The sequence below is a fragment of the Ammospiza nelsoni genome, chromosome 22 (assembly GCF_027579445.1).
Source record: "Ammospiza nelsoni isolate bAmmNel1 chromosome 22, bAmmNel1.pri, whole genome shotgun sequence".
NCBI lineage: Eukaryota > Metazoa > Chordata > Aves > Passeriformes > Passerellidae > Ammospiza > Ammospiza nelsoni.
In genome coordinates, this window is record NC_080654.1 from 6,645,815 (window position 1) to 6,660,905 (window position 15,091).

Below are 15,091 nucleotides of genomic sequence, written 5' to 3' on the forward strand. Positions count from 1 at the left end.
CTCAGTGAACACAAACTCTCAGCTGATAAACTGAGTGATTTGGGAGGTGCCAAACAAACCCTCCTGTCCTCTGCAGCACCCACTGTGCCTGCTGCCTACCGAGTCCTCAGCCTGGGAGTCCTCCTCCTCCACGGCCAGCTCCTCCACCCAGTCCGAGTCCACCTCGATGGCGCGCTCCTCGCCGTCCACAGACAGGTGGCTGGGGCCCTGCCCGCTGCTCTGGCTCAGGGCGTTGGTGACATCGGCCAGGTAGGACACGATGTGGCACGTGCACTCCAGGATTGTCACGTGCTGGGGAGCAAAGGCAAGGAAAATCAGAGCCCCAGAGCTCACAGCTCACAACAGCTGCTACAGGGCATGAATAGAGGACAGACACCCTCTGGCCAAATTGGTTGAAAATTCCCACCAGGTTTTGTCCCACCAAACCAGGACAGCTGAACCCAGGCCTGGGAGTCCTTCCAGCAAGCACAGCACCAGCACAGGCCTTACCTTGCCTTGCATGACGTTGGCATTCATTTTCTCTACCACGTTCTTTTGAGACAGGTATTTCTTGCTGCAACACACAACACTGGGAATTACTACAGAATGGTTCAGGATGGAAGGGACCCTAAAGCCCATCTCATCCCACCCCTGCCATGGGCCAGGACACCATCCACTATCCCAGGCTGGACTAAAGCCCATCTCATCCTACCCCTGCCATGGGCCAGGACACCATCCACTATCCCAGGCTGGACCAAACCCCATCCAACTGGTCTGGAACACTCCCTGGCATGGGGAGTCCAAAAACCCCTCACTCCAGCTGACAGCCTTTGGGAAGTATAAACTCAGTCCTGACCAACTGCTTCAAGCATTCAGTTTGCTTTAGATTAACAACAGGGAATGCATAATTGCAGTAACTAAACCATCCAGAGTAAAGAAACAAAACGTGATTGTTTGGAACACATGGACACAGAACTGCCTCCCTCAGACACTTTGTATCCCAAACAACAAACAATAAACTAAGAGAGAAGGGATTATCTGTAAACACAAATTTCTGTCCCCAAAACACCACAATGTTAAAAAACTCCCACAAATGAAGCCTCAGCAGTACAGAGCTCACTCTTACCATCTGCCCAGCCAGTCCACAGCAGCACCATGAAGCTGGAGGTGTCCTGCCCCTTGTCCTGCACTGGCCAAAGTTGCCATGACGACCATCAGCTCAGGAAAGCCCGTGCCGTCCCCATTGGCCAACATCTCCGTTGCCATTGGAATCAGAGTGCTGAGCAGAACAGTGCACACGCCTTCCCCCACTTGGCTGAGCAAAAACAGGAGAGTTTCACACAGGTACCACCAAGAACCAGCAACAACTCACATGAGATTGTTCTGGAGAGCAAGAGGAACTCAGAGCACACACAAGACAGGACCAGGGCTGTGCTTTACCTGTTCTCCCTAACAATGTACGTGGTGAGGAGCTGCAGCAGCTGCCTGTTCTCCTGCACCACATCCAGCTGGTCCGAGTCCTTGGGTGGGGACATGGTCATCCTGGTGAGCCAGGCCTGCAGCCTCACAGGCTCCACACAGGCCAGCTGGGCCAGGGAGCCGCAGAGGCGCAGCAGGCTGGGGTTGGGGCTCTTCTCAGCTGGGGGGAAAGGGACTGTCACTGACAGATGCTCCAAGGAACACGTGTGGAAATGGCTTTCCTTGAAAGCATGAAGCTGTGATCCCACTCCCTCCCACAGATTTTCTTCCAAGCACCTTCCAATCTCAGGCAACATAAGAACAGTGTGAAGTGGAAAGGCAGGAGGGAGGAGATGCTACTGGCACTTACTCAGCTGGAAGAGCTTGGTGAAGAATTTCAGCACCCTGTTACAGAACTTGGCTGAGAGGTTCTCGTTGGCCGTCGCCATCATGATCTGCACCAACTCTCCGCTGTACAGAGGGGAGGATTAAATCAGCTTTGTAAAGAGCAGCCCATTCCCCTTTCCCACTGGCTCCACTTCTCTCCACCCTCACGTTTCAGACTGGCAGGAGTTTGTGTTAGCACTGCTCAGCAGCCAAACCACAGAAACAGCTTTCAGGCAAACAGCAAGCCCAGCCCAGAAGAAAACTCATAAATGGGCTCCTCAGTAGCATCTCAGTGTTCTCTACTGACTATATCCAGTCACAAAAGGGCCTGAACTGGCTCCAAAACAGATTTTCTTGCTTATCTTTCTCTTCCATACTAACAGTGTACAGCCACCAGGCTGCTTTCATTCTGAACTATTCAACAGCTAGAGAGAAAAGCCAGGCAATGGTCAGCTTTCTGATGGAGAAAGCCTTTCCTCTTGCTCACCTCACACTCAGAACACTGTGGTTGTGCTAGGCTGTTTCTATCACAGCTGTTCTAGGCTGCTGCCAGCACAATTTATCCTTATGGTTCTAACCCCCCTCCCCACTCTTAAAATTATCAACCTGCAGCTCCACAGAAGCACTGAAGAATTTGGGAGTTTGCAGCTTGGAGCAGCATCTCTCACAAAGCTGCTCTGACAGAACAATCACCCTGCAAGATTCCCCACTGATATTACTGAGGCCTCACTGAGTATTTGATTTGGACAAAGATCCAAGTCCTCACCCCCTCAGAGTCTCCTCCCACTCTCCTGAACTGCCTGAAGGATATCCTGGCTCTACAGAGTCTGTATTTTCCTGCACAATGGCATTAACATCACCTTGGTGTCTACACTGACAAGCTAACAGAACAAGGATGAGAAATGCAGTCCTTGGAATACAACTTCCATGGTGACTTCACCTTTCTGAAAAGAATTCCTCCATGGCTTTTCTGGCCTGGCTGCTCTCCAGCTGTTTCTCCAGGTGCTGCAAACATTCCTCCAAGATGGACTCATCCAGGCCACTGAGGATTAAAAGAGGAATAGATAAGGATCAAATACATGAGGATGAAATAAGAACATCTAGAAACAATTTCAACAATCACAACAGTTCTGAGAGGCCAGAAGTTATATATTTGCCATTACAATTCCAGTAATTGTTCCACTAATTGAAAGTGGAACAATTCTTCCAACAGACAGGAGAAAAACAATTGATGAACAACTTTACATAAACACCAACAAATCCACCAAGTTAGAACAAAGGGACAAATGATGCTGTAAAGCAAGTCCCAGTCAGAAACCTAAAATAACCCAGACCTTTCTGACACCTCACACACAAATTCCTATAAAGAGCTGCTCCTTTTACACTTTAAGTCTCTTCTATTGTTACTCCTCCCCATTCTCTCTCGCTCACACCCCCACTCCACAGTTCTGGTAATATGAAAGAACTATCTCATATTTAAAGTATACAAGTACAGAAGCTTTCAACAGATAAAAATAAGCAGATTTTTTCTGTTCCAGAAGCATCCCTGCTGTAGCCAATCTTTGCACACAGCTTTGTTACCTGTTTGGGTCAGAGTGATGGGCCAGTATGTTATAGCACCCCGTGATCAACTTCTCATAAACACGTGCCAGGAACTCATCTGAGTCTGCTGGGCCCAGGATCCTTTCCAGGGAGTTGCTGCTGATTTCTGCCACACTCTCTGTGCTGCTCTCCAGAAGGAGGGGCAGCAGGGAATGGATCACCTGGGGTGGGTTGGGATCATCTGACCAGCTTGAAAAGAAAAGGACACAAGTTAATTCTTTGCATGATGTATCACAGATCATCCCTGCTGGAAACCAGAATTCACATTAAGTGAGGCACAACTCAGGATGGAAGTCAGTGATGAAACTCTTTTTGGAAAGGTGGGATAAAAACACTGGCCCAGCCATTTTCCCCCTCAGAAAAAAAGCCACTCTTTGGAAAATTCTACATGTTACTTTTGTATATATACAGTTACAGCATCTGCCTAGACAGTCCCACTATCATACATTGTGGCTTTGGGGCTTGTCTGCAGTGTCAACAACTACTTTTTGGTTTCAGAGTACTTTAGACTAAGTCCCTGAAAAAAATTTCACTTTTCCTTCAACATTAAAAACTTCACACAAGTGAATGATAACAAAACACAAATGAATTAGTTAGATTCCTATCATGTCAGTTTATATCCCCCTTTCTTCAAGTCCATATTTGATAAAATGGTTTCCCTCAGGGAGCTGGACTTTTGGAGATACCATAGAAGACAGAAAGACTGTCTGTCACTCATTTGGTATTTGGAGCTGTGAACTGGAAGGTTTATGTCAGAACCAGCAGCAGGTCAGTAAGTGTTGCACAGACACAGAGCAAAGCACCCAGCAGAGTGTGGAACACACAGTGTAACACAAGGCCTGACTTACATGATGAGATCCCCGGTGAGCCTGACCAGGGACAGCAGGGTGTGCTTGAGGGAGGCTGCCAGGGGCAGGCTCTGGCTGCAGAGGGTGCCCAGGTGAGCAGCCTGCACGGCGCTGATGTAGCTCTCTGCAGGGATGGTGTCGTTGGCAAAGGCGTTGCGCTGGGGAGGGACACACACACACACAAACACACACACAAACACATATCAGAGTCTGGATCTGGGACAGGGGCACACACTGCCCCCAATCCCAGCAGTGCCTGCAGCTGCACTCACACCACAGCAGGCCCTGAGCCTGGACTCACCCACGAACCGATGTTGGGGAACTCGTTGGTGTGGATGTTGTTCCAGGATTCACACAGGGTCTGCACAGCTGATGGCAAGTTCTGAACAAGGGTTGGACCTGCAGTTACACAGAACAATCAGGCACTGAATAAATGCAAAAGTCTACAAGTAAAAATCATCCCTAAGTGTTTAAGAGCATCCTAGCTTCATTCGCTTCATTAAAACTGCAGAAAACATGGCACAAATACTAATGCCAACATTTCCTAGTTCCCCTTGTTATTCCATGCCACCAGCTCCAATATGGTTACAAAAACATTTCACTGATCCAGAGGAGCTCACAATTCTTTCAAGGTTTGCCCAACTGTTTCAGGTAGGATACTGAAGAGACTTTGCAGTGTGCTTTGTATATACCTAGCAAAAACTAACAGTTAGGTTAGGACTAAGCCTTTTGTCCTTGGGTGCGTGTGGCAGCCATCTTGACATCTTCAGTGTCATGCCTTCTATAAGCTACAAGAACGTAAAATTTGGTGGGTGGTTGGTCGATGATTTATCATCATGGTTTGTATTTTTGTTTGGTTTTTGGGGCGGGGGGCAGTTCTGGGGTTAATTCTATGTCTGTTTGGGTGTGGTTGTAGAGCGATGGAAGCATTGTGGGAAGATGCACCCCAAGGCCAGCAGTGCCCTGCCCTCACCTGTTGTGGTGTGCTGTAATGTCCCATTTTGGCCTGCCAGGTCACTTTCCCAGGTGTGCCTATACCTCTCTCCCTTCCCCCTTGCCCCCATGCTGAGTGAGTCCTGTCAATCAGGCTGAACATTCCAGCAAGGCGTCGTGTGGTTGGTCAAGTTCAAAGGATGCCCCTCAGGCCCAGGGGTCATTGGCCTTTCTGGGTGTCATCTTCCCCTGAGACCCTGCCCCTCTCACCTGGTTGGGTGGCTCACCTGTACCTCCCCTCCCCCTGTCCCTGAGCTTAAAAAGGTGATCAGACCATGTGGCCGGGATTCTGTTGGAGCAGTTGCTCACGTTCAGACCTCTGTAACCATGGAATAAACCTTTGGACATTAAACCCTCCAGCAGAATCCTCTCCTTTTTCTCTTCACCATCACCTGAAGCTATTCCTCTTGAGGTAAACGGGGTTCCTAACAAGCCTGGACTTGTTCAGTGCCCAGCTGCAACCACCAGCAAGCCAAGGTATCTCTGGGGTGATACACCACAGTTGCTGCCTTTGGCCCAGCAGCGAGAGTCAGACCGGCCCAGGCACAATCCAACTGGTAATATTGAGAGCCTTTTTTCCAATACTCACCCAGAGTGTTGGCCTTGCAGCGGCCGGAGCCGATGGCCAGCACGGCGGCGTAGCCCCGCAGCTTCTCCTCGCAGCCTCTGCTGTCCGAGCTCGCCTCCTCCGAGAGGCTCCGCAGCAGGTAGGACCTGCAGGAGGGAGAGAGGGAGGGGATTCACCTCAGCTCTGCAGCTCACAGCTGAGGGTGTCACTGGAGTGACAGATAAAACACAAATTTCTGAAGTTCTGCCCCGCACTTCATCTCACACCACTAAGGGACTTCTGGGCTTTTATCCCCTTTAAGCTACTTAGCAGGAGAAGTGCCCAAAAAGAAAAAGCTGATTTACTTTTGCTTTCTTCTACACAGGTTCTAACGAGAGTTTGGAAGAATTTATATTTTTTTAATGTAAGAATTAACCACTCTTCTCTTTCTTGATGGTCTGACAGCCCTCAGTACTATGCCAGAGAAATAACCCTAAGTAGCACTATCCTAGAGGGTGGTTTTATCTTTGGAGGAAAAGCTGGTTTTGCAAACTTGCAAGGAAGCCTCGGAAGATCAGACAAGAAGGCTACTCAGAAACAACAAAGTCCCATGCATGGCTTGAGAAGCTACTTGTTATTCTTCTTTTAAAGCAATGGATCCTTTAGAGGACACAAAGTAATTACTTCAGACTATAAAACGCCCAGGCACTTCTAAGAAAACAACACACAAAATGCACACAAAGCACAGCAAGAAATTGTATTCCTGCTGGAAATTCCAAGGACTGTACCTGGTAAAAGTAGCATAAGTGTCAATGAGCTGTAGTGTAGCAGGGAGGAGGTTCTTGGTTATCTCTGAGGACTTCTGGGGATCAGTTTCTGCAGCTGACTTGGAAAAGTGCTCATCTAGAGAAACCTGGATCTTGGAGATGGCAGCATCAAGGGTGTAAATGGATTGTAAACTGGGGACTTCGTGCAGCTGGAGAATGGTTGTGCAGTCAACAGCACAGAAAGAAGAGATCTGCAAACACAGAAGATGGAGCAGTAAGTGCAATCATCCCACAGAAACAGAAGTTTGCAGGTCCAGCTGCACTCCCACACCTCACCTGTCGAGCAAAGTACTCCTCTGCTATTTCCACATCGTACTTCACTGAGATGCACTTGCTGGAGGTCAGCTCAATGAGAGGAGTAGCATGCTCAGCCTTCATGCCCTGCTTGATAAGGTGATCCTACAAATGCCAAAACCCAGATGCATCACACCTGAACAGTGCTCTGCAATTAGGAACAAGTTCCCCCAAAACAAATCCCACGTGCAGTCAGCACGGAGGGACTGTCACTGTCACTGTCACCACCCCATGGAGCTGAGGCTGTACCTTGATCCACACGACATAGGAGGGGATCTGCAGGCGGGAGGACCAGCGCAGGGTGTGCAGGAGGTCACAGTCACTCATCTCAGGGGTGTTCATGGCCAAATGGTGCATGTAGCTTCTGGAGGGAGGCAAAATCCCCAGGATGCGCCACAGGATCAGGAAGTAGTACTGAAGGGCACAGGCTTCCTAAACAGAGAACAGGTGGAAAAATTAGTACAGAAGATTCCAGTCTCCATCATTACAGCTACTGAAATATCTCCTCAGGGGCTCCACACTCCTGCACGTGCCAAATCACATGAACACATTCTGGACTGAGTTTCTGTCATATTAAACAATAAAATATGCAACACAGGAGTGAGAAAAGAAAAAAGAAAAATGATACAATTTTCTCCTGTTTAATAGTGTTCTAGCCACATCTCCTGGAATTACCATGGACTTACAGCAAGTCTGAAGCACATTATGAATTAAAAGCTCAAGAGATGTGCAGGCACCACAAACACTATGGTCAGCTATGAGATTTTTAAGTTCCCCGTTACTCCAAGCACAGTCCAAAATACTTTGGTTAAATACTTTGCTTGAAAATACTAAGTTTGAAAACCTGTTATTCCTCAACACAGGCAGCGAGACAGTCTTACCAGTGCAGTGACATTTTTGTTCTCCCTCCTCCTGAGTGTATCAAACTGGGAGCCAGCAGCCAGTAATGAGGTGAGGGCTGCGTAGAGCTCGTCGTACTTCGTAGCCCTGGAGAAAAGGACCTCACACACCTGCAGGAGATGAGAAACCAGGACCCTGCTTTGCACAGCTCTTTAAGCATTCAGAACACCCACAGCCCAAAACCTTGCAAAATGAACTTCAGAGAGAGGTTCTGTTGGGACTGAGGATCAATGGACTGGGGATAAGGAGCAGGCAGGAGAGCCCATAACCCTGACGGTAACAGAACCCAGGGAGAAGCTGGAGCAAAGTGATGAGAAAACTCTAATGTGTCTTTGTCTGAATCCCAAACATTCCTGCAAGTACTACAGCAGATCTTCACAGATTTTGCACGGTGACTGCTCTGATATCCAACTAGGGGTAAGAAGGAATCCCATGTTGTCTTATGTGGCCGCTCTTCTTTTACCCATTCAGTGAAAGATTCCTGGTCCCTCTTTTTAACCAAGTCTTCCCTTCTTGTCTGTTCTCCCTGGCACTTGGCAAACCCCCACGGCCCAGCAGAAAGTCTCTACCAGCAGCACCATACCGTGCTATCCAGACGGTTCAGATCATCCTCAGAAGCTTCTGGAGACAGGATGCAGTAGAACCTGGGCTGTGGAGCAGAGTCTGCAATGTGAGAACAAAAAATAACCTTCAAGTGGCAGTTTAAACAGGCCACACTGTGTTATACCCTCTCCTCCATCCCCACAACCATTGTATGACCCCTAGCAGATCCCAAGCCAGCTCCCTGACCCATTATAGGTGCTCTAAGCTGTGGGATAGGCAGCCAAAGCTTTCCTACTCCTACAATCCTGGCAAAATAAACACAGACTTATTTTTAATTACTTGTTGCATACTCCTAGGAGAGAACAACTTTGAATTTTGTTTAATAAAACAATTCTTGCATTATGACATGTATTTTTATTGTAACTATGGCCATTAAAAGCAGGAAAAGATGCTCAAACCAAAGCACAGAAAAGGCTCTCATTTATTTATAAAAGCAAATCTTGCAATAAAAAATTCCTTACATTTTCTTTCTTACCTGATGAACAGTGTTTGGTCCAGTTTTCTTCCACTTCTTTAAAGCCATGATAAAGTGGGACAGATGTTCGTCTGCTGCTGTCCTGGGATCCACTCACCCAGCCAATGGGTGGAGTCAGCAAATTATATTGTACCTGAATTTAAAAAAAACAAACAAAACCAACCCATGGCATCCTTGTCACTGAGGAGTGGGGGGAAATACCACCCCACAGGGAAAGAAACACAAAACAGAAACTGTCCTACTCAAAACACAATATTCCACTCTCCTGGGGGAAGGCCTGGACCCTCCCTGATGGTTTTTATTCTGGACTGAGCAGTTTAAATCCATGGCCAAGCTTCCTACAGTTGGAAAAGCCAGGCACAAAGCACCATATTGTCCCATTAATGAGGACAGTCCCAAAAACCTCAATGGTCAAACATTAAATCACAGAAAGTACAAAAGGTATTCATGAAATAAACAGCCAAATACTCGAGATTTTAAAGATATGGTGGAACAATCATCCTGTCCTTGCTAGGATGTATTAAGACACCAGTCACACCAGGAATTTACACTTCAACTGAACCTGCTGCTAGGAACTTAATTAATCATTCCTTGGAACTCCAAGGGTTGGTAACAACATCAAAACTGATTTACCCACAAGGGTAATGGAGGGAACACACCAAATGAGTGCCCATCACAGATTCCTGCTGGGTGACCAGTTCAATATCCAGCTGTCAAAGCCTTACCTGCTCAAACAGGTACACGGGGGCCTTGGAGTACTGGTGCAGCAGGTAGTCAAACACCAGCAGCAGCCGTGCCACGATGAGGGGCACAGAGCACTGCTGGATCTCCATGTTTGCTGTCAGCTCCACAATGGTCTGGATACAGAGCATCATGATGGATCTGCGGCCCCTCTCGGAGAAATTGTGGAAAATGAGCAGCAGCAGCTGGAGATGCTCCACATTCAGATCCTCTGTGTCACTGGGGAGAGTCCCCTGCAAGGCGTTTTGCTTCAGGGTGCCCACAAACCTGGCAGCAGGAGAGGAAGTTTGCCAAGTTTATTTTCCTCTTTAAAATCTCTTTAATCAGAAATAATTTTATTTTTCTGCTTATTGTTCTAATACTGGCAATTTCACAAATTATGTATTGGAATGAGACTGTGTGAGCAGTAAAACCTCAATTAAATCAGTGGCAAATATATTTAGTGGAAAACAGGAACAATCATTCAAATGGAGAAGGGGTGATTCAAACCTGTTCATCAGAGCTTTAAACCAACTAAACCCTATCAGTGAAAGTCAGGTAATGGCAGAGGGGAACAATCTCAGCACCATCCTACCAGGACCTATCAGAAACCTGCTGAAAAATAAGAGATCCTCCTTCCCTTTTTACAGCCAGCCTTGCTGCAATTCAGCCTCCTCCCACCAAACTCCCGAGTGCAGGAATCATTTCCAGGGCTCTGGGTGAAGGATTCCCAGCACAGCACTGACCCTCTGCTCCCCCCAGGGATCCCAGATCAGTGAACACACTCACTCGGAATGCTGGGGCCAGAGAATTCTCACTTGACAGGAAATGAGAGGTAAGAGATGAGTGATTTCCAGCTTAACATGAAATGATCTCACCTTTCCCAGACTTTAAGGCACTCTGGAACATCGGGATCTCCCTGGGCAGTGGCTTTATGCTGCCAGATCAGGAGCAGTCGGGACAGCACAGACAGACTTTGAGGGTGGATGTAGAGAGGCCATGGACCTTCAGAAAAAGGGGCAACTCCCAGCTGCTGGAGAAGGGTGTTCTGGAACAAAACAGGCTTGTTGGAAAGGGGCAAGTCCTGTCTGATGCTTTAATTAATTACAAGTATGATCTGAGCATACAGTTGACAGTAACTAGCAGGGCTCTCGACTCTGCTCACACAGCAATGCCTCTCCTGTCTCAGACACAGGGCAGAGCTGCTGAGAGACACCCAAAGTGACACCCTGTCACTTCACCACCTAAACACAACAAAGTCTCAACACCAAGGCAGAAAAAATGGCATTAATGAGTTTTTCTCATTCACTGCAATATCAGAGCAGGAGAGACTATGCTACTCTGTTCAGAACCTGTGAATATGCAAGAAGAGCCCTTTGGCTGATCACAGCAATATTTTCTTATTTTCAAATGTAATAAAAAGTAAAAAAAAAAAGTAATAAAAATGTAAAAAAAAAAAAAAGTAAATAAATGTAATGAAAAGTCCAACTGCTTTTAAAAATTAACAAACAACAGAGTGGTTTCTAATATAGTAGAAAACAGCCCACAAAGTATATGGGTTGAATTCAGTGATGGTGAAGCAGATTCATAACCTCCATGACAGGGTTAACTCAGGTCAGCCCATGACCCAGCAAAGAAACCTAGAGGCTACAAAGTTAGGACATGAAAGCAAAAGGATTAAGTTGATTCTCTCCTGAGAAATTCCAAGGCCTTTTGGCATGAGTCCTGACATCAGAGCAAATCTGTAGGAATGTCTCTTGATAAACTCATGGATAGAGGCAACTCTCCAAGACAAAATATACAAACTCTTTTCCTCCTCAGCTTTCATCACCTTCAAAGTCCAGTGGATTAGTCTGAATTCTAAATGTTAAGTTTACACTGTGCAGGATGCTTTGTGCTGGATGACTGCAAAGGTCATTCAAATCATGGGACTCAAGATATTCCAAGCTGGTTTTGCAGAATATACTCAAGGCCAAATGGAACAACCAACACACTACTCAAGGTGTGGAGAACCCATATAGAGGCATAAACAGACACCAACATTTCTTCATTTTACTTATGCATTCAATCCCAGCTCACCTGCAGGGCAGGGGACTGAAGATCTGAGGTCACTAAGGAATGGTTGAAGTGATACAGAGCAGCAGCAAACTCCTCATCTGACGTGCCTGTAAGACAGGGATTGAGAGCCCTTACCACCTTTGCTCTCCAGTATCTAAAACTTTGACATGAAACTAAAAAAAAGAGAGACACCTCTGGGCTATACCAGAGCTAGGTGTGCTCACTCACCCTTCAGGCCATCCTTGTCCACCTCCTTGATGATGCTGGCCAGCGTGGCCATGTGCTGCTCCGACAGGGACACGCTCAGGTAGTTGCGAATGAAGTTATTCCTGGAGTTCAGCATAGAAGAAGTGATAAAGTTCAAAATGTTTGAAGCTAGGCTCAAAAACTGAAAAGAAAAGAGAAACACACTATAGAAACAACAAAAGCAGAGGGACAACATTAAACATAAACTAAACCACCAGCAAAATAAATCAAGTCACTTAAACCTCACCCCCCTGCAGTGGAGGAAAGGTGCACTCATGGCAATCCAGCTCCCCGCACTGTGGTCTGCACCAGGACTGATTCCAGAACTCTCTGAGAAGGTTGGAGGCCTCCAACTTCTCCACTGCAGTTCTTATTTTTGTCTTTACCCAATGGAGCTGGAGCTAAAAGCATTCTATCAGCAAGTCACTCACTTGCAGCTCTGCCCCCATTTTCCCTCTCCCTCTGTAACCCAAACAGAAAATCTCCAGCCTCTGCTTCCCTGGCAGCAAAACTCCTGAGACACTGCAGAGGAGAGGGGGAGGGAGAGGGAGAGGGGAGAGGGGAGAGGGGAGAGGGGAGAGGGGAGAGGGGAGAGGGGAGAGGGGAGAGGGGAGAGGGATCCTTCTCCACAGCCACAATGCTCCCCGATTTCCCTGTGCAGAGCATCAGAAGTCTCTGCTGCTTCCAGCCCAGCAGTCCCTGGCAGGAGCAGGGTGCCCCAGCCCAGCAGTCCCTGGCAGGAGCAGGGTGCCAGGGGCAGTCCCTGGCAGGAGCAGGGTGCCAGGGGCAGTCAGTCCCTGGCAGGAGCAGGGTGCCCCAGCCCAGCAGTCCCTGGCAGGAGCAGGGTGCCAGGGGAGTCAGTCCCTGGCAGGAGCAGGGTGCCAGGGGCAGTCAGTCCCTGGCAGGAGCAGGGTGCCCCAGCCCAGCAGTTCCTGGCAGGAGCAGGGTGCCAGGGGCAGTCAGTCCCTGGCAGGAGCAGGTGCCAGGGGCAGTCCCTGGCAGGAGCAGGTGCCAGGGGCAGTCAGTCCCTGGCAGGAGCAGGTGCCAGGGGCAGTCCCTGGCAGGAGCAGGGTGCCCCAGCCCAGCAGTGCCCCCCCAGCCCCCAGGGCAGGCTGTGGCCGTACCAGCTCGGGGTCCTTGCGGCTGGCCAGGATGTTCCCGTTCTCCCCAGCACTCTGCTTGTTGGGGCTCTTCACCCTCGGCGAGCTCTCCAAAGGAGGGGGTGGAGGGGGTGGTGGTGGTGCCACTTTCTCCTTGCTGGGAGAGATTGTCTCTTCAAACCACTGCCCCAGGATTGGCTCACTGTCGTCATCTAGCACACAGGGCAGGAACAACAAACCCATACTGTTAAAAGCAAACACCTCACAAAATTACCCAGCCTGAGAAAGGCCTAAAACAGAATTTCACTGAGCAGCCTAAAGGTGTCTGCTAGCTTCTTTTCTTCTGTCCAAATCACAAGGCAAAGCCCTTTCACAGAGGTCCAGCAGGAATTTACACAATGAAATTATTTCCACTCTCCTCTTAAGCAAATACTGTCAAATCCCAGCCACTCAGGCTTCAGTTTACACAGAAGAGTGCAGTCAGCAGTACTCCTGCCACACAGACCTTACAAACTGCTCTGTATTCTCAGTGTTACAAGCCATAGTCTGAGAAGGCAACAGCACAGTAGCCAGGTTTCCATTAAATGTAAAAAGCGGTGTAAAACCCTGAGCTGCTGCAAACTCTCCTACCTTGGCTGCTGTCCTCCTCAGTGCTGCTGAAATCATCCTCATAGTAAGTGTTGGAGTCAGTGGAGGCACTGGCATCGCTGCTCATGGAGCCCTTCCTCTGGCGCTGCAGGACACAGGCCTAAAGAACAGCACAACCAGGAAAAGTCTGGGATTATAAAATAGAGTAATTTGAAAATAAGAGTAACTTCCTCATGCCTTTTAATTGTCTTCTAGCAAATTTGTCTCAACTAATTTATTAACAGTTTTTCAAGGTTTAAGTTGTACTAAAAAATACACAGGATGGTTGAAAAGAAACAATCTACACCAAAGCTCATAAGCAACACTTGAAATAACAGCTCTAATACAAAATGATCTGTTACCAATGCAGCCTTTTCACCTTCCCACTAAAATCACCAGTACCACTGAACATACAAAAAAGTGCATTTTCATTAGCACAAGTTTGCCAAATTTACATCTCTGAAAAGAGGAAAGAGAAAGGCCCTGGCTGATGACTTTTGAAAGAAGAATTGTACCTTCTCAGCACAGCCCATTTGTTAAGTGCTGACCATCTGGAGTGGCTCAGCTCCAGAAGTTCTCTAGCTGTGTGCCAGTTCCTACCTTTCTGTAGGAAGTGGAGAGCAGAGTCAGCAGCAGATTAGTGAGTGGCACAGAGTCTATGAGCCGCTGGATCCTCTGGATGGACGTGCTCTGAGCCATGATGTCCAGCACTGCTGGAGGGCCATCACTCTCCCAGCCCTGGAGGACAGAATTTCAAATTGAATTGAAAGAAAAATAAATTGGTAGGAGAGTTCCAAGTGTGCATCTGTGGAGAAGGCAGAATGCCTCAGGACAATGCCTGTGCTACCTGCATACCTTGTGCAACGCCTCCACCTGCAGATCTTGGAAAAGAGATGACAGCAATTTGATGGCATGATTTGCCAGCACCACTGACAGCACTCCAAACCCTTGATGCCTGCAGAAACAGAAAGGACAGAATGTCATTTCAGGGGGAAAATTATAAATTAATAAATAATCAATAAAATTACTGATTTGCTAAACTCGAGACAACAACTTCTTTCCAAGACTCAGGACTTGAACTGCAAATAGAGATAAAACTTCACAAGACCAACAAGACTCTGCAGTAGCTGCTTGCTGGGGCTGGTCAGACCTCTGGCCAGTGCTCCCTGCAGGGGTGTCACTTACCCTTTGCCAGGTCCCAGCTTGGGAGACCCCACGCCCTCCTTAGTGCGAGCAATGATGTCTCTGACACGAAGAGCAGCCAAGGGATCCTTCTCCTTCCCCTTATCAGCCAAGGCCGTGGGGCTGAGGTTCAAGATGAGGAAGAGGCTGTTCAGCAAACACCAAGCCCCGAGCAGCTGGAAGTTCTGATAATGCTATCATGCCCAAAGTTGTGGGGAAGCAGGGAGAAAAAAAGCACCAAAAAG

The 15,091-nt window shown here is 47.9% G+C and overlaps 1 protein-coding gene across 1 annotated transcript in view; it reads right to left on the minus strand.

The window, feature by feature from the left end:
• UBR4 (ubiquitin protein ligase E3 component n-recognin 4) overlaps positions 1–15,091 on the minus strand; it is a 94,498-nt gene that overhangs the window by 70,642 nt on the left and 8,765 nt on the right. Inside the window, exons 11-35 of the mRNA XM_059487321.1 lie at positions 14,850–15,040; positions 14,520–14,619; positions 14,265–14,402; positions 13,668–13,785; positions 13,062–13,249; positions 11,920–12,079; positions 11,713–11,798; positions 10,512–10,681; positions 9,639–9,921; positions 8,914–9,046; positions 8,419–8,498; positions 7,817–7,945; positions 7,185–7,367; positions 6,918–7,040; positions 6,603–6,832; positions 5,857–5,981; positions 4,576–4,673; positions 4,275–4,432; positions 3,406–3,615; positions 2,765–2,866; positions 1,808–1,908; positions 1,420–1,618; positions 1,106–1,294; positions 490–553; positions 100–291 (exon numbers count right to left, since the gene is read on the minus strand). Coding sequence (XP_059343304.1) covers positions 100–291; positions 490–553; positions 1,106–1,294; positions 1,420–1,618; positions 1,808–1,908; positions 2,765–2,866; positions 3,406–3,615; positions 4,275–4,432; positions 4,576–4,673; positions 5,857–5,981; positions 6,603–6,832; positions 6,918–7,040; positions 7,185–7,367; positions 7,817–7,945; positions 8,419–8,498; positions 8,914–9,046; positions 9,639–9,921; positions 10,512–10,681; positions 11,713–11,798; positions 11,920–12,079; positions 13,062–13,249; positions 13,668–13,785; positions 14,265–14,402; positions 14,520–14,619; positions 14,850–15,040 — 3,750 coding nt within the window. The remainder of the gene's footprint in view (positions 1–99; positions 292–489; positions 554–1,105; positions 1,295–1,419; positions 1,619–1,807; positions 1,909–2,764; positions 2,867–3,405; positions 3,616–4,274; positions 4,433–4,575; positions 4,674–5,856; positions 5,982–6,602; positions 6,833–6,917; positions 7,041–7,184; positions 7,368–7,816; positions 7,946–8,418; positions 8,499–8,913; positions 9,047–9,638; positions 9,922–10,511; positions 10,682–11,712; positions 11,799–11,919; positions 12,080–13,061; positions 13,250–13,667; positions 13,786–14,264; positions 14,403–14,519; positions 14,620–14,849; positions 15,041–15,091) is intronic.